Genomic DNA, 23963 nt, shown 5'->3' on the forward strand with positions numbered 1-23963 from the left:
TCTCTTATGTAATCCCTCCATCTTTACAGTAAAACTCAGTGTGCGTGACTGGCAATTATTAGTGAAAAAATAAAACAGAGCAGCACAGGTGAGTTTTCAAAAGACTGTTCATTTGTTTCTTGAACTTAAAGATGTTAACGAATTGCTCCAGCAGCTCCCAGGTTTTATGAGTGGGAGGACGGATGATGTCTGAAACAGACTGCGAGGAGAGCGAACAGAAGCAACAATGGCTGCATGTGTGATCCAGATACAATTCATACAGTACTGGATTTCATAGATTTGCAGATTTCCTGCAGATGGCTGAGCATCACCTTGTTAACACTATTTGAATATTAAAGCACAAGTTTTAAAAAAAATGTATTTATTCTTTACAGAGTAACTTGTAAAGTGCTAAAGGAAATAAATTATTTTGAAGTTAATAATAATTAAGTGCTAATGAAAATTCTCCAAAATGAGTGTAAAAAAAAATTACACTGAAAAGCTCCGCCCCCTTCCACCGTCTACCAGCACCGTTTTCAACTTATACTGCCTTGTTTGAGAATCACGGTAAGTTTTCTTAATTTACCATTTTTCTAGAGTTTTGACTCTTGTTATAGTCAAAACCACATATTAAACTAACATGGTGCTTTTCAGACAGAACTTGTTTTTGTCAAAAAAATAAGCATTTCACACGACAAACGCAAGGAGTTGTTAGCCAGCTTGAACTTATGTGAGCCTAATAAATAAAATAGATTGTTATCGAGGTGGAAAACCTTTAAAAGTCAGAAAAATTCAAATCTTACAACCCAGTAATGTTGAGATATTATACAGGTGCTGGTCATAAAATTAGAATATTGTGATAAAGTTCATTATTTTCCATAATGTCATGATAAAAATTAAATTGTCATATATTTTAGATTCATTGCACACCAACTGAAATATTTCAGGTCTTTTATTGTTTTAATTTTGATGATTTTGGCAAACAGCTCATGAAAACCCAAAATCCCTGTCTCAAAAAATTAGAATATTATGAAAAGGTTCTCTGAACGAGCAATAAAAATAATCATCTGAATCAACAAAGTAACTCTAAACACCTGAAAAAGATTCCTGAGGCCTTTAAAAACTCCCAGCCTGGTTCATTACTCAAAACCGCAATCATGGGTCAGACTGCTGACCTGACTGCTGTCCAGAAGGCCATCACTGACATCCTCAAGCAAGAGGGTGAGAAACGGAAAGAAATTTCTGAACAAATCGGCTGTTTGCAGAGTGTTATATCAAGGCACCTCAGTGGGAAGTCAGTAGGAAGGAAAAAGTGTGGCAGAAAACGCTGCACAACGAGAAGAGGTGACCGGACCCTGAGGAAGATTGTGGAGAAGGGCCGATTCCAGACCTTGGGGGAAGCAGTGGACTGAGTCTGGAGTAGAAACATCCAGAGCCACCGTGCACAGGCGTGTGCAGGAAATGGGCTACAGGTGCCGCATTCCCCAGGTCAAAGGTCAAGCCACTTTTGAACCAGAAACAGCGGCAGAAGCGCCTGACCTGGGCTACAGAGAAGCAGCACTTTGGACCACTGTTGTTCAGTGGTCCAAAGTACTTTTTTCGGATGAAAGCAAACTTTGCATGTCATTCGGAAATCAAAGTGCCAGACTCTGGAGGAAGACTGGGGAGAAGGAAATGCCAAAATGCCAGAAGTCCAGTGTCAAGTACCCACAGTCAGTGATGGTCTGGGTGCCATGTCAGCTGCTGGTGTTGGTCCACTGGGTTTTATCAAGGGCAGGATCAATGCAGCAGCTATCAGAAGATTTTGGAGCACTTCATGCTTCCATCTGCTGAAAAGTTTTATGGAGATGAAAATTTAATTTGGTCTGGAATCGGCCCTTCTCCACAATCTTCCTCAGGGTCCGGTCACCTCTTCTCGTTGTGCAGCGTTTTCTGCCACACTTTTTCCTTCCTACTGACTTCCCACTGAGGTGCCTTGATATAACACTCTGCAAACAGCCGATTCGTTCAGAAATTTCTTTCTGTTTCTCACCCTCTTGCTTGAGGATGTCAGTGATGGCCTTCTGGACAGCAGTCAGGTCAGCAGTCTGACCCATGACTGCGGTTTTGAGTAATGAACCAGGCTGGGAGTTTTTAAAGGCCTCAGGAATCTTTTTCAGGTGTTTAGAGTTACTTTGTTGATTCAGATGATTATTTTTATTGCTCGTTCAGAGAACCTTTTCATAATATTCTAATTTTTTGAGACAGGGATTTTGGGTTTTCATGAGCTGTTTGCCAAAATCATCAAAATTAAAACAATAAAAGACCTGAAATATTTCAGTTGGTGTGCAATGAATCTAAAATATATGACAATTTAATTTTTATCATGACATTATGGAAAATAATGAACTTTATCACAATATTCTAATTTTATGACCAGCACCTGTATATTCAGATAATTGATAGAGGGAGGGATGGATGGATGGATAGATAGAGGGAGGGAGGGAGGGATGGATGGATGGATGGATGGATGGATGGATGGATGGATGGATGGATGGATGGATGGATGGATGGATGGATGGATGGATGGATGGATGGATGGATGGATGGACTCCTCCTAGATGAACATGTAGCGACAGTGGAGAGTAGTGTTGCTTCCTTCACAGCAATCCCTCATAGTACGCATGGATGTAGCAAAAGTTAAGAGGAGTCGGTAAGATAATGACTGCTCTTAATTACTGCGCATATTCCCATCTCACATACATAAAAAGATCTAAACAAAAACAACAACTCGAAAGCCGGTTAGCCAAAGTTAAAAAACTGACACTTCCCTGAAGACTGATGGGGAGCCGAACAGAAATAAACGCGACCAGAACGCTTGTTTACTCAGCATGTTTCATTTCTGCACTAATAAAAAGCACGCTCTTTCATTCTGTCAGTCTTCAGAGCGGTGTAGCTATCCCCGCGCCCCGCGCTGTTTACTGCGTACAAGCAGCTACGGCATCAACCTGTCCCTGGGAGACGTGTCATTTGGGCGAAAGCAGCAGGTTGCTCCCAGCTAAACGACAGCTCCGGCCATTAGCGGGGCCTAATTAAGACACACTAATTATAGCTGATGGAGTGAGTGCTTTGTAAAGCCGTCTCTAAATAAATAATGAATATGTAATCATCGTGCTTAAACAAGTCGCTTGAGCTTAAACAGTCGCGGGCCTGCAGGCCTTGTGGGTAAACCGCGGCGCAGAGGAGGGACAGCTGCAGCAACGCGTCGTGGGAGCTGTCAAGGAGCGGAAAAAAGGAATTCGCTTTTAATTATTCACTACCTGAGCACGAGTTGCTGGGTGGGATGAGCCCAGGGGAGATTTGGGCTGCGATGAAACTATGATGTTGTGCTTTCGCGGGTTATTATTAGCAGACACGCTGTGGCCTTTGCTCTTTGAAATTATGCAACACGAGCAGCTTTGATACCCGTTAGCTGTTGAGTGCTTTTTTTTTTTCTTTTTATTTCCACACACAAAAATGCTTTCCTCCTCCTCAAAGTGATGCGGCTAACTGTGTTTCTATTGTTATAGTTTTGTCTAAAATTCTGACTCAATCCTGATGTATAAGGGCATATATTAATAGAGACAGATATCCTAAGATTCTGGAAAGTAGGGCATATAAATAAATCAAAAGTAGCACTTCCATTGCCTTTTCCCTTCCTCTTTTTTTTTTTTGGAAAAAGAGTAATTAACAAAACAGTTTTCTAACAAAACATCCTCTCTGAGATGGAAAGGCACTTCCTCAACTGCTTAAAAATGTTGAGGAACTTTAGGTTACAACTGCCTATTGTTGTCAACAAATAGTTTCATCAAACCTTAATAAAAAAGCCTGTTTTGTCGTCTGTACCCATCCTTTTGCTTCACCAAACTTCATGGTTTTACCTTGCTCATCCCCTCACCCCTACCCCTTCCTAATCCTTACTTTGATTTCCGCTTTTCTGCTTCCATTTAGACATGTTATCATAAATCACCTCCTACTTGCAGCCTTTTGCTCTCCTCTCTTCTGGCGTGACAAGATATCCCACAATAATTAAATACCCCCATCCTTTTTTCTTCACTTCATCTGTCACACAGATCTTCTTCAAACTCTGCTTCCCATCTCTTTTACTTTCTTGTCAGTCCCCAACATGATACACGGATTTCATACAGAAGTACGAAGGAAAGAAAAAAAAAAAAAAAAAAAAACACGCTCAAAAGCTTTTACTGCGATTAATATCTCCGGCGAAGAATCAAAACGTCCTTTTTATACGGACATCGCTTTGGGAGAAGATGAGCAGCCGTAAAACATCAGGAGTTGAGGAAGCTGCGTTTTCGCTTTCAATAAAATACCAATTTATCGTGCGGGCGTAAAACCGTACAGCTCCTTGATGATGCTCTTGAACAGCAGCAGGTAGGAGGCACAAATCTAAATTGGATCATTAATGTTGGACATAAAAATCTTTTACCTCTTTCTCCTTGTCCTTATAGAACAGAGCTGATGCTAAACGTGATTCAGTGCCGCTGATTAAAAGTGCCCACAAGAGCCGCAGATGAAATGAAAGATGAAAAGGAAGAGGTGTGCGATCTCAGCATCTCATCAAGTAGAAACCTCTCTCCTCAGCAGTCCACGCCGTCCTCCGAGAAACCAGCGAGAAGCCAACGAAGGACAGCTGAGATGGTCATTAGTTACAGAGCTGACAGCGTGGCGACAAAGAGTTTCGACTGTTGCCCGGGCGTCCTAATAAGCTTAGCGGGAGCCGAAAGCAGAGGATAATGAGCTGAAAATAAGAAAAAAAAAAAAAAAAAAAAAAAACACAATATCTCGAGCCGTGTTTATCTAACAAAACAAGTCCAGTAAACACACTGAGACTTGAGGAAGCAGCAGGCGTTCACAGATGTTAGAGTCCAATTTTCTAACGTTAATGTTTAGCATACAAGATAAAAAAGTTCGGTCCCTGGCTCTGATCTATACGACGGACAAACTAAGAAAAAATTAAAAAATAAAAGTGCAAGAATAAAGTTCATAAAATGTGGAAATAAAGTTAGAATATTATTCTTTATTTTGGTCATATTATTGTAATAATTTTTTTTTTAAATTGTCTTAATGTGGCCCTACTCCTCCATCATACCTAAAAGCATCTTATTTATGAGATATTTTAAATTTATAATGCCTCGAAAAATCATTTAAACTCAAATGGTTCTCTGGTGAGTTGAGACCAAACTTTTACTTCAGCATGGAGTCGGTGTTTATTCACATTTTCATGATATACGCAGCAAAGATGAGAAGAAGGGTAGCTACTCTTCTTCATCGCCCATGAGCCACACATTTAAACTAAAAGCTTTTCAGAGGAAGGTCTGTGAATCCGACTAATCCAAAATGGCGCCATAAGCGGTCAAGGCCGAATTGCTTCTGTCTGATTTGCTTGGTGTCCAACTGATGTTACGGGAGACAAAATTGCTGAGAGCAAATGGAAAGAAAAACAACATCAAAGAGGACGGAGGCGGCAAACCTGGACGTATCATTTGAAAATAAATCTAAATTGATTTTATTACATACATTCAAATTCAGTGAGGAAAAACACCAAATAGGGGAAAAAAAAACAAATAAAATTGCTTCCCCTTTGCTTTGGTGCATTCTTGCACCAAAGCGCTGTGGGAGAAAAGCATCAGCCAAACAACGCAGGCCTCACAGAGTCCAACTGTGAAATCTGCTGGTGGATGCGGTCGCATCTTTCTTCCAAAATGAGAACCACTTTGCAGCAAAATGAGCCCAATACTTCCACATTTATCCATCGCACTGTGAGGAAATGTGGGACAAAGAGCTAGCCTGGGGCTACCGTGGCGGCTACGCGACATGTTGGGGGGCAAACATTACATGGCTGGCCCTTCGTCCATTTTTATCTGTGACTGAAGTGGATGTGCCCAGCCGCAGCTGTCTCCTGCATAATTCATGGCGAGTCAGAGTTCTTCACTAGCTGCTGACTGTCTGTCAGCACTGCGTGTCCCCTGTCCTCCCTTCCCGTATTCCCACTGAATGGCAATGACAAGGTTGGGAAGTGCACACACACACACGCACACGCACACACACATTGTCACCAGAGGACACGAGCAGACCCAAGCTGAACAGCGCCGTCCCTCTCAGCGGCAGAGAAATAGACATGCTCAATTACGCTAAGAGCGTGCGCCCAATTACACACAGACGTGTGACGATCGGAAATCAGGCGGCAGGTTGATGATGTGCGTGAGGACCGAAGGTACGTGTGAGCGCGGGGATGCTTCGTCGTCATCGTTCGGCAGCTTGTGACAGGCCGTCACTCTAATGCTGCGGCAGCAGGGGCGGCGGAGTCCCTGGGGAGGCCTCTAAAAGCTCACAGGGTCCTGCGGGCGGGGAGCCCGAAAACCTAGTGAAAGCTTTTCCATGTTCATCTGGCGAGCTCTGCTTCTCCTCTCCCTCCTCCTCGGGCAACCGCATTCCACGTCCAAATTCAGGGAAAAACTCAATAACCCCGTCCGTCCCTCCCTCCCTCTCTCCGCATATCCCATTCCAGATCCGCATCTGTCAGCTTTTCCCCTCCGCACCCAGCGTCTCCGTATCATCCATTCCGCTTCACCTCCTTTTACCCGTTTCCGAATCGCTACCTCTCTGTCCTAACCCTTCCTCGAATTTTGCATCTGTCAGTCTCTCCGTTACATCTCCATCTTTTCTCCCCAAACTGCTGCTCTCGCCTCCTACTACTAGAACTGGAGCCGCCATGCGTCCTAGCAGCAGAAACAGGCCTGCGCTGGGAGTTCCTGTCATGCTGAGGAAGCGGTACGGAGAAGCCTTTCTTCCAGAATGAATGACTGATGGAGTCCCCCAACAGTGCCAGAGGCCTTAGCCTTGTAGCACTGGGGACCCGATGATGGTCTTGGGGCTTAGAAGCACAACGAAGGAACATCAGGATAGTGGTTGTCACAGTGCTCGAGACGTATGAGAGTGACTGTCGGAGAAGCAGGAGAGATGCTCTCGCCAGCATCCGCGGCGGCAAACTTCATGTCGCTTCAGGCATGAAAATGCATGGGAGAGTTCTGTTGTGTGTAACGATCGTGCAGCTGCAATTTAAAGTGAATAATACCTTCACTACCAGATACTTGCTTGGGACTCTTAACCAAAAGATGCAGAATTTAAATAGAGGAGGCATTAGTCCTCTACTAACAAACGAGCACATTAAGGAGTTAAGTGTGGGAACAAGATGATTCAACATGTCACCAGTTCAATCTGGACAGACTCAGACGAGAACAAGAAACAATTAAAAGATTTAATGACAGCAATGAATAACAGTTCTTTGGCGCTCGGGCCCCGGCAGCTGATTTGAGCTGAGATTTGATGTGAACTCGATGAACATCCCGATAACTGATTAGGGATGCTCTCCCCCGGGGCCCGACACTGGTGGTGGTGGTCAGGAAGGGTTCCATCCTGGAGAACCGAAGGATGAGGGTGGAGATGGGGAGGTGGTGGGTTGAACGCAGCTGGGAAGCGTCTGACGGTTTGGGTGTGGATCCTCTTATGAAGAGCCTGATTGCTGATTGAACGTGCAGGGTGAGGTCCAGGCTGAGGACGGGGATGAGCATGACGTCAATGGGTGAACGGAGGGGGCGGAGTCTTCCAGCTTGAACCTCTGCTAAAGCTCCATTTTTACATGGGAACTTGCTCCTGCTAATTGTAGACTTGGGCCGATTTTTCTTCGTAGAGAGTTTGAATCAAACCTACTTCATCAGTCGTCAAATGATACACAAGTGCTATTCGTAGAAAAGCAGATGGGCGACAAACTCCTTCTTAGACGTAAAAGTTTGGAGAAACGTTGCCTTTAAAACACTTTAACACCATAGCAAAAATAATCCAAAAATTGAAAATAAAAAACTCATTTGATTTCAGCCACTGAGCTACTTTCCACAAATCCTCTGCTTTGCTTTGTTCCTCACCAGAAACGACACATTCAATTTAAAAACTTTAACAACTTGTACTTTTTTAATGTCCAGGCGTTGGTCGTTCAGCACGTTGCTGCTGGCTAACTGGTGTATTTGGGGATGTCTTGTCGGAACATTAGATACAATTGAGCAATTTTGCTTTCACCAGCTCACAAATTGCTGAGTCATTATTGTTTGGGCCAGTCGTGTTTTCTGGCAAATTGTAACCACTTCAGTTATTGCTTTATTTTTTTGTTTTGTTTTAACAGTCGGACATTTTGGGGTCTTTTCACTTCATATAGGCATCTTCTGTTAGCAGTACAGTAATCACAGGTTTTTTCCTTATATACCCAGCCAGCATGCCAGGTGGTCCCTATGTGGAGAAAAGAAGGGCAGACCATATGGGTCCCACATGGGTTTGCCCATGTAGGTCCAGAGCCCACATGGGCCCTACATGGGCCCTATATGGTGGTGGCCCACATGGGTTTGTCCATGTAGGGCCCATGTGGGCTGTGGCCCTACATGGGCAAACCCATGTGGGGCCATCGTGGAACCCGCGGACAAACCCATATGGAACCCATATATCAGCCTTCCTTTGTCCCACATGGGTCCCACCTAGGCATGCTGGCTGGGATATCTGTATGTTGTCTTTCATGACTTTGTATTTTTGTGTTTTTATGATGTAAAGCCCTTTGAACTGCCTTGCTGCTGTGGTTTTCTAAAAGGTATTCACTTTAGCTAGCATCCTTAATCAAAGGCCAACCGTTGACAACTCTGTACTCACAGAAAGGACTCGATAATTGAGCTCCCCGCTGTTATTATCACAGCCTTTAAAATCACACATTCATGTCCTGACCGTTGAGTCCGATGGTTTTTCTACTGAACTTACTAGTTAATGCTTTATGTAGAAACACAGCTACAGCCAAAACAGTAACAGAAACGTAACGCAGCAGTGCAGACCGAAACAGACCGAAAGAGAAACAGGCTGAGATGTAAACCCATACAGAGGGTAAAAAATATCCAATTATCAGAAGTAGTACGTTATTCATAAGGGATAAGGTTAGTAGAACTTTCCTCAACCCAACGTGGGAAGGATGATAGACTTTACATCCTTTTTCTTTCCTGGCTCATCATCTCGGATCAGCACTACGAGGAAATTAATTTACTTTAAGATGGGCAGTAAAAAGGATGCCTCATAAAAAAGGGCACTCAATCAATAGCTGGACCAATGAGAAGAGCTCAGTCTGCTGTATTTGGACACAGAAAGACCCTGACTGAAGAGCCGCGACTTTTCATTAGCTTGGCCACTCGCCTCCCCGAAAGATACAAAGATTGACACGGATTTTACAAAAAGTGTTTGTGTGTTTATTTTACACCACCACGGTTACCGGAGGAGAGATGCAACGTATGAAGCCTTGGAAATGTATTCATGAACCAGGTTTAAGTTAAAGCTACAAACATCCGTGTACTTGAATTTGATTCAATTAACGAGTTAGCACAAAGGAGCACCTAACTGTAAAGTGGACAAAAGGCTTCATAGTTTTCAATGGGTCTCTAGTCCACATGAAAATTAGATATGCACCAGAGTTCCCTTTGATTGAACTGACCAGCCATAGTTCGCTTTTTGGTCCACATCAGAGTTCGATTACTCGTTCACATCTCTCCAAACAACCTGGAGTTTCAAACTACAGTTCAATTAAAGCAGACTAATCAAACTCCCTTATTTTTAGGAATGTATCCTAAAAATAAATTACATAAAGTTGGAAAATTTGGTAATTGCGTTACTTCTAAAGACTATAGATTGTTTTTATTTAGGGGTGTTAAAAATAGAGGGCTAAATGCAAGTGTATGTCACATGTATCAGGTCATTTGTAAAAAAAATCTTGAAAACCGTTAAGTATTTTCCTCCCACTTCACAATGCTTATTACTTTCTGTTGGTGTGCCATGTAAAACACAATAAAGTTGTGGTTGTAATGTGATCAAACGTGAAAAAGCTCAGCTGGTTCGATTGTTTTTGTTGTTGTTGTTTTTTTAAAGAAACGTTCATGGAGTAAGATTTGTTGCAATGAAAACATGGTATTTAGGCTACAGGGAGAATGCCACGCTGCTTAATGGAGGCTGCGACATGATACAATTCCCATTCTGCTCCAAAGCCGTACAAATCCCCTACGAGGCCTTTGGACGAGGCGCAGACCCATTACTCGCCAGAGAGCACAGAGATGCACAAAGTCATCAACGCTCACAGCCACAAACGACGACTCAAGCGGACAATAACTGCGTTTGAGTCACAACTCCAGCAGCTACTCAGCATTTACAGATCATCTGTTCACGTCAGAGCTCTGACAGCAGACGGCTCCATGCGCAAAAAGTGATACGTCATTCTAAACAAGATCCCAGATACGCCAAGACAAATACAGGCTCAGCCTTAATCACCTGAAACCCAGTTTCCACTGTGTTTTTTTTTTTTTCCTGGGTATTCATAAATCTTTGTCCTCTCTTTAAGGGAGAAGAAATGAAACACAGGAGCTAAGCCGAAATGAAATCCTACCTGTTTCACACCTCTCCCCCGTAAATCCTTGCTGGCAAACGCAGTTGTTAGGCGAAATGCAGGATCCTCCGTTCTGGCACAGTCCGTCACACATTGCTGGAGACGCACCGGAGGAGAAGAGCCATTACTCTCAAAGATTAATGAGCATTAACTGTGTAATTAGACCAGCACCAGCACAAGTATTTGCATACAGAATAAGAGCTAATTCGGCGATGTGATTCATTACGGCCTTTCATAACATTGCTTCACGTGATTAATGCGTCTCGCAGAGGTTAATTTCAAAGTGTTCATTATCCGTGGCGAGACTGTTGGTTAATACGTCCCCAAAACACAGAGAGGTCACTGATGTTGACAGAAAGAAATGGAGGTCGTTGTAATATATACACAAATCCTTTGGTGCTTTTTTTTTTCTTAGAAAAAGCTGGAAAGGAGAATAGATGTAATTACATGGAGCAAATGGAAAAATACTTTTTCCCAATAATAATTTTTTGTGATGTTACAATGACTCATCTCACAACTCTTCCCACACATTGACACTCGGGTTGTACATTTTCTGTACAACCCAGTGAAAATTTTTTTTATAAAATTCTAAAAAGAAAATGATACGGTAACAAAAAAAAAAGTTTCGCTAACCCAGCTGCACGCTCTCAAACTAATGGTTCATCGAGACCATTTCTGTTTCAGTTTCAGACTTTATTTGTCCTGAGTTCAAATTTGATGAACGTGAAATAACCTTTAGCTCCTCCAGCTGGAGTTTCCTGACATTTTCTCAGGTGCATCGAGGAGCTAAATTGAAAGTTTCGCAGAGGGCTTACAGAGGATGAAAATGTTCCTAAATGTTCATTTAGGTTTACGTCACGAGAAGTGTACAAAGCAACCTGCTGGTCCAATGAGACCAAAACCAAGCAAGGTACGTCATTAACCCAGTGAACCTCACGTCAAAATTCAAAGAATGTAGGTAGCTGGGACTTGGAGATGCTTTTATTTTGAAAATAATACTTATCAATCTTAATTTTTGTATGTTTTTACAATAGGAGGTGAAAATGTATTTACAGTTTTTTCAATAATCAACGGATGAGGTTGGAAGGCCTACTTGCCATAACCCTAATGTTCAGCTAGCTCCAGAGATTCTCTATCAAATTCAAGTCGAGAGTCTGGTTGAGCTACTCCTAAATGTTACTTCCAATAAGAAGAAACATGTTGGTAAAATCAAACAATTATTTTAAACTTAAACCTGCCCTGGGTAAAGAAAACAGCCTAGAGGAAAATAATCACTAAAATACCAGAACCTGAAGTGGGTCAACCTTCTTTTTACCATTAAAGCATGTTGGAAAGGCCAGTGAGTGTCACTGGTGAACACATTTGCAATCGGACGCCTACAGGAAAGGGTTGCAAATGTTGTTCTCTGTATTTTTAACAAATCATGTAAAAAAAATAAAAATAAAATAAAATCTGTTAATAGGTAATAAGCCTTTCAGAATGTCTTAACATTTACACATTTATCATGACCAGAGAAAAATAAACACTTTTTCTTTGACAAAGCTGAAGAGTCGGGAACGTAAACGGGCAGAGCGGCGAGGTACCTTTGCAGACGGTGCCGTTCCCCGTGTATCCCGGCTTGCAGGAGCAGCTGTGGCCTCCCACCATGTTGAAGCACAGGGCGTTCTCGTCGCAGTTGTGGAGTCCGCTGAGACATTCGTCATGCTCTAAAAGCAAGCAAAACGGGCGGCCGTCAGTCTCATCGAGTTCTCTGGAAACAACAGATGTTTTTGAGCACGTCTACGTCTTGGTTAGCTGATAAAAAGAGAAAAAAAAAGAGACGAATGTTGAGGGACCGTCCTGAGAGCCGCGAACAACTTACCAGCCGGAAAGCACCTCTTGATTAAAGAGCAGCAAATGTGAGGAATGACTGCGGCAAGTTGGTAATTTATTTTTACAGTCCATTAAGAATAAATGCCCTGACAGTTAGGCAGCTGTGAGTCTAAGATATGAGTCCGGAGTGAGTAATTCCTCTGGCTCCGATCTTGATATGACACAGAAATGGCCTCAGATGTTTTGCTGCTATTAGTTGTGTTCATGTGGCACATTATGAGGGATGGGAAAAGCCTTGGTGACGGTCTGCGCTTCCTAAACATCAACATTTGCTACTCATCAATTAGTAAGTCGCGCACTCCCATATAAATTTATTTTCCATCCAGTAAAATCCAGCAGCCCTTATTTACCCAGGAAACTCAGAGAGGAGATTTGTAATCTCACTGAGTTTTTCTTCCTTGTTAAACAAAGGTTAAATAATAAGGAAAGTTTAGGCAATGCACATTTTTATAATTGGTGCGTTAAGCGCCCACAGGAGATGTTTTCCGAAGGTTTTGTAAAAGCAAAGAAATGTTCACTTTAAAACATAAGCTGTATCATTAGACAGGATTTTTTTTATGTCAGCAACAGCTTCAGGTTGGAGGAACAAAATGGTTTCTGTTATCAAGATGTACAGTTTCAGCAGGAATTTTCCATCGTACCATTCCTACAATCTAAAGTCCTCTAAATAAGATGCACCCGAAGGTCATGAAACGGCCCTTCCCCCACGTATTGCTGTTTTCTAGTGAAAAACCCTACTCAGTGTAGGGCTCTCTACCTCTGAGAGACCAACAAACTGTCCTGCCTGTAGAAGCTAACTTTTAGAAACCTGATTCTTTTGGCTGTTGTGGCCCTTCTCCATCAGTACCTACTCTGCTCAACTTGATGCACAGTTTGGGTTTCCACTACGTTTGAGTAAAAGGCTCTGTGCAGGTGGGGTCATAGCACCCACACTTTACTTTTCACAGTCTGAAAAGTAACGTGTGTGCAACGCAAACACAACAAAACAGCTCTCGACCGTTGATCGCTGGAGATGGACTCCAACACCGACGCAAGGATAAGTGAGCATGAACAATGGAAAGATGTTAAATATGTTGTGCAGATAATGGGAATGCAATTCTGGACACCACAGATGTACATTTTAATTAAAATTGTGCTGAAATATAAATTTGCACAGCTTGCTGATGAAGCTCTGGAGTATAATAAGCATCATGTGGTCCATTTACCAAAAGCTCTGTATTTGTCCGGTACAGTAAATGTCTGAAGAAGACAACTTAGAACGTTATAAAACTGCTAATTTTCCTCAGGCATTTTAGTCTAATTCAATATCTTTATTTAGCAAATTTAACACGTTTTTACACTCCAGTGGGCAACAAATAACTTGCTGGAATTTGGAAGAAAGCAGCAGAGTTTTCTGATAGTTTTAACGCAGACCGTAGAGCATTACATGCATCTGTTGTTGCGTCCTCTTTTTTATTAATTTCCTCAGTACAAGTTATTGTTTTCAGAATCAATGTTTGCCTTTGTGTTTTTTTTTATAGATTCACATAGATACATTTATATTCCTCCACCTAGCAGACACCAACTTTAAAAATTAATAACTTTTCTAAAGAGAAGTAAACAAAAACTGGCAATGAAATATTCATATTTCAGCAGGGCCTGCAACATTTCAGCTCATTTTATCGTGTGTTTACAGTGCAGAAACCATTTTTAGAAGCTACCTAAAGTGGTCAAGTGGTCAATCGAATCTTTGGGAAAATGTTAAGACTTGTGGAAATCAAAAACTTTGGGAGTTCAGCAGCTAGCTGGACGTGACTGTGATTCTAGATTTTATTGGTAGAAATAATCGTCGTCCTTTGCTTTCATGTGCGTTTTGTGCAGACATCAAGCAGATTTCCACGTCGTCCTTCAGTCACTGTTTTGTACAAAGCGGCACCTTATTTTATTTTTATCTTTTTTTTTTTTGACTTTCTTGCAAGAACACGTTACTTTAGAAATGTTGCAAAAAGAAAAAAGACACAGCTGCGGGAACAGAAATATGGAATCCGAAAAGTGAGAAAACCCAAATCCTAAAAGCTTGTTGCTTTCACCTTAGTCACATCATCCATTTGCCTTCCATCATCCAATCCATTACATCCCCTGAACGCACCGTGTTTCCAGCCAAATTGAAAGTGACATTGTGATGAGCTCCTCGGTCGAGGCCATGATGTGTGTGTGTGTGTGTGTGTGTGTGTGTGTGTGTGTGTGTGTGTGTGTGTGTGTGTGTGTGTGTGTGTGAGAGACGGATTGAAGAACACTTAAAAGGGGCCCGGAGCTCGCCTCTCGCTGCTGGGCGGCATAAAGGCTCCTCGCAGATATTTAGAAACAAAAATAAAAGCTCAGGAGAGAGACGGAAACTAAATTAGAGGACACTATTTGTCTGTCTGACCAGACAGAGAGCAGGCATCGGAGCCACAAAGGAACTCCGCTTGTGTCACCGTGTGCGTCTCATCACTACAACCCTGGAATTTGTTACTTAGGAATTTAGGCCTATTACACCCCTGCACTCGGTGTAAACGACTCCCATTTTAATCGCCTCCTAAATCCCTAGGATGTGTGTGTGTGTGTGTGTGTGTGCGTGCGTGCGTGTGTGTGTGTGTGTTACCTCGCTGGCTGCTGCAGCTCAGGCTGCAGACAGATAAACAATCAATTATGTAGAGCCTGTCATCGGGGAGCTCTTACTATGGCTGCTTGTTTCTCCTGAAGCTTGTTTTCCCTCCACCTTTTGCCAAAACAATACCAGCCTCTGCACTGTCTGACCTCAGATAGACGACAATACCTCAGTTTTCATGCTACGGGCTGGAGAGTGGTGATTTTATAAAGTCAGTGGCAAGAAAAAAAGCCCATGATAGCTTGTCTACTGGAGAGGATAAAAAGAGAAAACGGCAAACTGATGATTTAGTTTTAAGACGCAGCAGCAGAATCATATTTAGAATCATTTAATGTATATTTAATGACTGTGCTACAAAATGGCAGGCTTAGCAACTTTATTTTGAGTGGAAAAAAATTGATTTCATGCAAAACAAAAGCATTGTTTTACTTGATAAATAACTCTCAATCTTTGCCCAGCCAAAAGAGAGGAACAAGAGCCGAGAAATAATAAGCTCCAAAGAATCCCTCATTATAGCAAACCGTACATTAATCCTCTTACAAAAATCTGTGAAGATGTGGTAGATTTGCAGACGCAGTAAACAGAAAATCGCTGCAAAACCTAAACTTCAACATACTCTTTTGGTTTGTTTCAGTGCTGGCTAGGTTTGTTTTGTTTGCGATAAAGGTGTGTTGACAAAGGCTAGAAAATGGAGAGAAGTCTCCATTATAGCCTCATATCATACACGAAAAGGGGGAAATTAAACATTATCATATCTTAAAGAGTTAAAGAAAGCTTGAGAAATTTTTAGATTACCATGCGCAGCAATCAGATGCGTTTATATCTCACACCGGTAACCCTTATTTTCTCTAAAAAGTTAGTCAAACCCAATTAGCACAATGTCTTTGCCCTGGCAGAAAATGATCAGGTAGATTGATTCTGCTGTTGTCGTATGAAAGGCGCCCACCTAAATCACTCTATTAGTCTGATTAGCTCACTGAACTGCTAAAGCAAGAGCAGATGTGCTCTAATCATTGTCGTCTTCCCAAGGAATGAGGGATCCAGAGGAAAGCATCATGACATCATTATCTTGCACTGAAAAAGCATCACATTAAGGAGACTGGAGCCAAGTGCCTTTTATATTAAATAACACTTGGCTGAAATAGCAAAATGCTTTAGCATGCCACCTAGCCTTGTTGCCACCGAGGCAGAGCTATCTAAACACGGGCAGCAGGTGGGTTTGACTTCACCTTCGATCATAGGAATTTAGCAATGGATAAATTGTACAGCTTTTTCCCTAAAACTAACTATTTATTACCACTTTTTAGGGAACTGCAGGGCAGAGCAATCGTAGCCCCACAAACACAAACAATGCTCTTGAAAAATGCTGCTTTGGTCACACAGAACTATAATTTTTATTGCTAAACTGCACGCAGTAGCTTCATTTAATTATATTTTTGAATTTATTGGATGGGCTCAATGAACTAACAGTGGAGAAAATAGTAAAACTAAAAATGAATTGGGGGGAGGGGGTTAAAACATCATTAATTGGACTTTATAAATCGAAATTCTTATAAGAAATTTCTCATGATACAAGGTAAGCAATACAATAAATGCCGACCCCTACTATGAATCTTTCATAATGAATTATGTTATGGTTCTGAACTGAATTTGGATATAGATTCCACTTAACTGGATATGGATTAGTCATAATAGTCTTATAAAATGTCAAAGCGACATTTGTTGAAAACTGGTGTGATGGAAATAAAACTAAAATGTTAAAACAAGCAATAAGTAGAAACTCTGTCTACAGTTTCTCTTTAAGGTGTCATTGAAAATCATCTTTTCTCAGCTCTGCTGTTGACAATCCCCCTCCTGCTTCACCTTTGGCCTGCGACCTTTCCTCCATCCTCTCTCTTCCTTCCAACCATCCATCCATCCATCACTTACTTAGCCTCAGGGGCTAAGGTCTGGCTACCGAAGGATTAGAACATGGGCACACACCAGAAGAATGCACTGTAGCTACAGCAGACCAAGTGCACATTCACACACACACACAGTCCTGAGGACAGCCTTCTTTTAAAACATTCTGACAGAGAGCACCACCAGTCTGCTACCTTTCATGGATTTGCTGCTAATCTCACATTGCGATGAGCACCTCGGGCATTTGTGGGGAAGACGAAAAGCAGAGGGCAGAAAGAGAGGAAGAATACTGCACCGCAATGTCTCATTTCTATCCATCTATCTATCTATCTATCTATCTATCTATCTATCTATCTATCTATCTATCTATCTATCTATCTATCTATCTATCTATCTATCCTAGATACCGTATGTATCTAGGTAGATACATAGTAGATATCTAGAAAAATGCACTGACAGATATATAGCTAGCTAACTGTATATCTAGCTAGCTACCTTTCACAGAGCTAGCTAGCTATGTATCTAGACAGCTAGTTATATAGCTACCTTGCTAAATAACTTTATATAGCTGTCTAGATACATAGCTAGCTAGCTAAATATATATATATATATATATATATATATATATATATATATATATATATATATATATATATATATATATATATAGCTATCTAGATACAAAGCTAGCAAGCTATGTATCTATGTGTCAAGCTAGATACAAAGCTAGCTAGCTATAAATCTATCAATGGATATAGCGATCCAGATACAAAGCTAGCAAGCTATGTATCTATGTATCTATCTAGATACAAAACTAGCAAGCTATAAATCTATCAATGGATATAGCTAGCTAGATACAAAGCTAGCTAGCTGTATCTAGGTGTCTAGCTAGCTATATCTATCAAGCTATATCACTTAAATAAGTGCACCAGGTTCACATCTCCCTACAAGTTATCTGGATGCAAAATATAGACTTCTATCTGGGCTTTCGAACGTCCCCCACAGGTTGAGCAGAAATATAAACCAGGGCTCCATGCCTTAAATGTGCAGATTGATCCTTTACAACTATTCTACGCATAAACATTCACCCATGAAAAGAGCTGGGGTCGACTTAATCCTCCTTATTTTGGGCGACCGGCCCACATGCAACACTCTTAACACACGTGGAAAAACGGCAGTCAATACTGGAAGTGCCGTTTCTGCCGAGTCGGCTGTTTGTTAATTGGTGAAAGTCATTGCAGATGATAAAAGGCCTTTGTAAATCATGCGGATGCACAGTGTCGATAGCTTCTGGAGGGGGCGGCGGCTTAATGTTTCCCTCCTGTTGTAATATTTTATCTGCGGGCAAATTAGAGGAATCACTGTTCCCACTGGACTCTTCCAACACAAGCAGGTGTTTCATTGCTACGGTACGCTTCTATTTCTGGTGTCAATTACTACCAGCAGGATTACGGTGGTGACGCAACGCTCTGCATAAAGGCATGTGTCAGGAAAAGCAGTAGTGTGTGTTTGCTGCCTTAAAAACGCTGCATTGCCCATTTCATGCAGTAAAACCTCTGATGTTTTTAGATGCATATCAACATGTCAGGAACTGCTACTCTGCATGTACTAAATTCCTTTCAGAAAGCCATATAATTGCTTGTTTGCTCGGCGGAAAGTGACAAAATGGATCAATAGTTCAAAGGGTATGAATACTATCGCAAGCCCTTCTGTTTTTTTCTTTTTATTTTCATTTTAATTTCCCCCCATAATGCATCACTCTAATGATGTCTCAGAAGAGAGGTGCAGAGCTGTGTTGGTGGGAGAGCTCAGTTCAATAAACCAGCTGGAACATCACAACAACAATTTCACTGAGGCAGGGATGAGAAAAGTAATTACATCAAGTTTTCACAAAAACCTCACTTTAATCACAAAAAATTACTTTTATAAAGAGACTCGTCGCTGTGTGTTTCACTGCAGCGCCGTGAAGGCGTTGTTAATGGGGAAATATATAAAATGTAGTGGCACAGTTTAATCCCCTGGGTTCTGGGAGAATTAATCTTCATTGTGGATTTCGAGAGGAAGCACACAGTGAAAGAAAGACGAATGAGTAGAACAATAGACCTTGCCCAGAGCCCCGAAAAAAAAAAAAAAAGAGCTGAGAAAACAAGGTGAGTGAAATGGCATAAGGCACGGCGCCCGCCTGAAGACGACTCGCTAATTAAATAACTCCCAAGAACAAAACGCAGCCAAAGAATGTATGACTTGAGTAAAAGTTCTGTTTGCATTTCTAACTTCTTTATTTTCTGATTTCCACTGAAACCCAAGCAGGGGAACTCTTCAAAGAAGGGCTTGTTTTTTATTTTCCTATTTTTTGTACGGCTGTTTGTCGTTTTTGTCTAGTTTAGCAGCTGTAATTCCAACTCCAAATGCACCGCGGGAAGTTCTGCGGGCCTAAATCATCCAGCACCGAGCACAGGCGGCGGCAGGTTCCCTCGCTACGCCGCCGCCGAGTTAGACTGCATCGGTGTAAATTGCTTCCTTAATTACAGGCACGGAGGAAACGCAGCATGTCGCCACCCTCCTCGGAGATGATTCACACAGGGAGCTACTTAGCGTCGTGCTTCACAAGCTGCAAACAGCTGCACAGGAGCAAGTGGAGCTGCACCTCCCTGGGCCAGGGGCGCTGGGCGGGGGAGGGTGATGACATTGTGACGTTCTTGCTGAAGGACGGAGAGATTACATCATGCAAAGAATGCTGACTCAGACCTTTTTATTAACAGATTTAACTTTACATGAACTTTGCTTTTCTTGCATGTTAGTTCTGATTTGTCCTTTTTGTACACTTTAGTTCAGAATTGTGTTGGTTGAGGAATTGCTGTTTTGGGGGCAATTATCCCCCTCTGGTTTTGGATGTTGTGCAGTTTTTTGCCCTTACATTTTTCACTTTGGGATAGTTGGGTTACGATGCATAACCGTGGCAACACAAATGGGAGCAGTCAATCTGCATCTCAAAAGTGCAATTAATACCTGAACTACGACCCAGAGTTCTGATATATGGGGTCGTAGTTCAGGCTTCAGTCAGAGGCCTCTTTAAGTTTGGCGCAAAACTGACTGCTACCAGAGATCCTTAATGCCTCCAGCATCACCGTCCACAACGACACTTTGAAGATACTTATGTTGACACGAGTTTCTACAACATTTATTTTTCTTTTGGGATAAATCAAGTAGTTTTTCTAGCTTGAATTTGGGAGAACGCAAAAAACCCCAACTGCTTTCTAATTCTGACGTTGCTGAATTGTGTGACTTTCTTCCTTTGCACACAGCTGATTTTATATGTTGCCAGGAGCTTCCAAGTGATTCGCAATAAATCTCTGCAAATACTCAGATCAGTTTACACAGCTTTGCCAGGCAGAATACTGAAGTAATGCATAATAACCCTATTCTAGTTACATCAGTCCAGAAAGAGCCCAGTTGAAAAGGGAACTCTGAGCAGAGCTTCAATCATCCGTAACGTTGAACGTTGTTCTCCGGTACTCTGTGGAAGCAATGATAATTCACCGTAATGGTTTTCAGCATCGCATTTTAAATACTGTTTAAGCAAAAACGAAAAAAAAATTTTTTTTTAAATTGAGCCTGCTTTCACGTTGCTTCACTGAGTGGTGTCTGTCCCATTTACTATCAGAAACAAACGTTTTGGTTGAATATAAAACAAATGTTGGATCTTACTCTGCCTTGGGAAGAGTTTAACTCTACTTAGAGAAATATTTGAACTTAAAAAAAAATAATTGTTTTTCAACATAATCTTTGACATCATCATCATTTGTACTCCTAATAATATTGTTAAATAAATGTACAATTCCCTCATTTTATACTTTACTTTTTAACGTCACCTATAGAGTTTCTAGGAACTTCTAATACGTAATCCACCACTTACGGTTGGATAAAAATATATTACACAGAGGCACATTTCTTTTAGCCACAGATCACTAGGCTGCCATCCCACAAAGTGAAGAGGATGGTAAAAAAAAAAAATCTGAAATCACTGTTAGAAGAGCTGCAGCAATGAATTTCATCTTGAGGTCGCCAAGTCTCCATAACAACCAAAAGATGCTATCTGCTACTGATGCCAGACAGTCATCAGTTGTCTACCTGACGAAGATAAAGGTGTGGGGGCTTTGCCAAACTCAGTTCAGACTTTAACTAATGTGCTTTGGTCAGATGAAGTTAAGGTTAAGCTTTTTGGCAGGAAAGACCTGAGCTGGATTTGAAGTGACAATAATAAACACCTGCAGAAAAGCTCTCCATGCCTTCTCTTAAGTATGGCGGGCGGTGAATGATGCTATTTCTCTTCAAAAGGCTCTAACATTATTAGAGTGCATGACATGCATGAAAATATTTAGATCATATGATACCAAAAACGTGTCTTACAACATGAAAAAGCCAAATCAATACAGAAATGGTTCAACAGACAGAAAACCTGCCATCATTTATGTTGAGGTTCTCACCGACTTTCTCTTTCTGGGTCATACACAAAAATGCACAAACCCAGGTTAACGTGAGGATGGTCCGTCCGTTCACAGTGGCCTGGACTTGGCTGAGGACTTTTGCTCAAGGCAACAGAATCAGTATTATCATCAACTATAAACAAGTCTAAAAAAAAAACAAACAAACTTGAAGTTGGACATATGAGAACAATGCTAAAGAAAAAAAAAGTTCAGCGTTAAAAGAAGGGAGCGTTGTTTTAGCACGTGTTGCATCATACGGTAGATGTCAGCTTCAGTCTCTGCTTGTTCTCTTACAAACACTTTGAAAAGGGACATCAGTGCAAAAGAGATCCATGCTGTGTGAAAAAAGATCTTCACTTCTATACTGATAAGGAAGTTATTTTTAAGTGAATAATTTGATGGCTTTAACTCGAATACAGAAATGCACCAAGCAGGTCTTTAATGGTAAATACTGATCTTTGCTTTTCTTTGAGTTCTGATCTACTGCTGCCGATTTTGACCGATTTGTTTTTCCTCATAAGCACAAAGCTGCAGAGTTAGTACATTTAAATGAATGAAAATAAAGAAAATGGTAGGGCGTCATATTCATTCAATAAAAAATGTCTCAAACCTTCCTCTGATTTTTGCTGAAAACCGTCGAGTCCTTATATCTGAATATTTTAATGAATAAAAATAAATACATTTGGGTTTATGTGAATAAGTGATCTGACTCAGCTGCACATTCCTTGGAGGTTGATATTTTTTATTTTGTAATAAATGCATAGTATATTCATTTATAGTCCTGTACAGTATATTATTATTTCACTACTATCAATGTTATTGTTAACCTTATTTTTACATGTTGTTTTTAACACTTGAAGAACTTCTTTTTTGTATGAAACTTTATACCGGATGCTGCTGTTGCACCTGGAATCTCCCTATGCGATATATCTGGACGATTGGTTGGTGCATCTGTTCCCACAAATAGAGCCAAGTCATCCTGAACGCAGTTTGCCAGAAGGCCAGAGGAGGCGCTCACCTGTGCAGGAGTAGTCATCGATCCTGATGTAGCCCGTGTGGCAGATGCACATGAAGGAACCAGGCGTGTTAACGCACATGGTGTTCTCTCTGCAGTAATGTTTCCCTTCAGCACACTCATCAATATCTACAGAATTAAAAGAGAGGGAGAGAGAGAGGGGGGGGGGGAGAGAGATGATATGTTTAGTAGAGATGTAAACTGTGCTATAACCTAAGTCTGATAAAAAAAAAAAAAAAAAAAGAAAAATCAATGGTACAATAATTAAACTGAACAAACTGTGACTTCCCATGTGGCTTTGCTGTAAATGCCACAGTTGTCAGCAATGCATCAAGGACACATATTTAAAGCAGCCTTACTGTCACGACGTCTGTTACATATGATCTATTTTGAGCATTGCTAGAAGGAGACGTTTCCGGCCACCTGGGGGTCCCGAAGCCTCCTGCAGAACCAATCACAGAAGACCGTTTATCTCCATGAGAGGAAGACAGAGGTGGACATGTAGATGGGCGCTGAGCACTTCAAGTTACACCACTCCGTCTTCAAAGAGAAGCCCTCGACATCCAACCGCAGCTCCTCTCCTGGCGTCATCCAGCTTTTAGCATGTTTGACTTTTCTGCTGTAAACAGACGCCAGGAAGCTGCAAAACTAAACTTTGATTCAGACAAACCTCTGAATGTCCTGTGACGGTGAGCGGCACCTTACTCACAGACATTTTCAACAAATTAGAATATTTGTCAGAATATTTGTCATTTGTCAGACTGAAAGTCTCTTTTGGAAAGATCGACCTTTTAGCAGATAATAAACCTACTTTCATTTAAGGCCAGATTTCTGTTTCTTCTTATTGATCCAGTGTCATGTTCTCATCTCAAATGTCATGTTTTCGTTAACTTCTAGCAGAAACTCATCAGTAAGAGAAATAAAGGTGTTGAAACAGAATTGCTTTAATTCAAATAGGAACATGCCATCTTATGAAGCTCCATATTTGTTTCATCAGTCCTCTGAATATTCGCCCAACGGCAGTGCAGATCATCACGATGTTTGTTTCTTTTTTTTTTCTGACAAATATGAAATAGACCTTTGTGTCTTTCTTTGGATGACAAAGAAAAGCACAATGGACCATGGACACCATTTTTATCCATTCTCTTTTTCTTATTGTTGAATAATGAACATAATGAAAACTATAATTTGTATTTACTCAAGTTCTCTTTGCTTGAAGTTATTCATCTTCGAAAATCAGAAATAGAATCTGTAACAGAGCAAAGTATATACTTTGTCCAGATAAATTCTGTAAAAGTTGAAAAAGAGTAATTTTATTCAAAAAATGCTTTAGGCTGAACTTCTATATTATACTGTTGCAGTTAAAAATAATTAAAAAAAAAAAGTGTAATTGTAGTGCATTTTGGAATTGCTGAATCCAGTAGGTTTATAAAAGCTGTCAATTGAAAATAAAGGGAGAGTGTTAAGAACAAGGTTTAAAGAGCTCTAATCTAGTTACACAGATCACTTCTGGTGCTTTTACACCATGAATCAGAACTAAGACTTTCATTCTTATGAGCAGGTTAGTAGGCAACTCAGGGGTTGAAA

General features: G+C 41.1%; 1 protein-coding gene across 1 annotated transcript in view; it reads right to left on the reverse strand.

The window, feature by feature from the left end:
* Window positions 1-23963, reverse strand: part of nell2a (neural EGFL like 2a) — a 97987-nt gene that overhangs the window by 21393 nt on the left and 52631 nt on the right. Inside the window, exons 13-15 of the mRNA XM_088006476.1 lie at window positions 22380-22505; window positions 12055-12177; window positions 10472-10567 (exon numbers count right to left, since the gene is read on the reverse strand). Coding sequence (XP_087862602.1) covers window positions 10472-10567; window positions 12055-12177; window positions 22380-22505 — 345 coding nt within the window. The remainder of the gene's footprint in view (window positions 1-10471; window positions 10568-12054; window positions 12178-22379; window positions 22506-23963) is intronic.

Source organism: Poecilia mexicana, unplaced genomic scaffold, assembly GCF_051168715.1.
Source record: "Poecilia mexicana isolate PSO_F unplaced genomic scaffold, ASM5116871v1 scaffold_6, whole genome shotgun sequence".
NCBI classification, from domain to species: domain Eukaryota; kingdom Metazoa; phylum Chordata; class Actinopteri; order Cyprinodontiformes; family Poeciliidae; genus Poecilia; species Poecilia mexicana.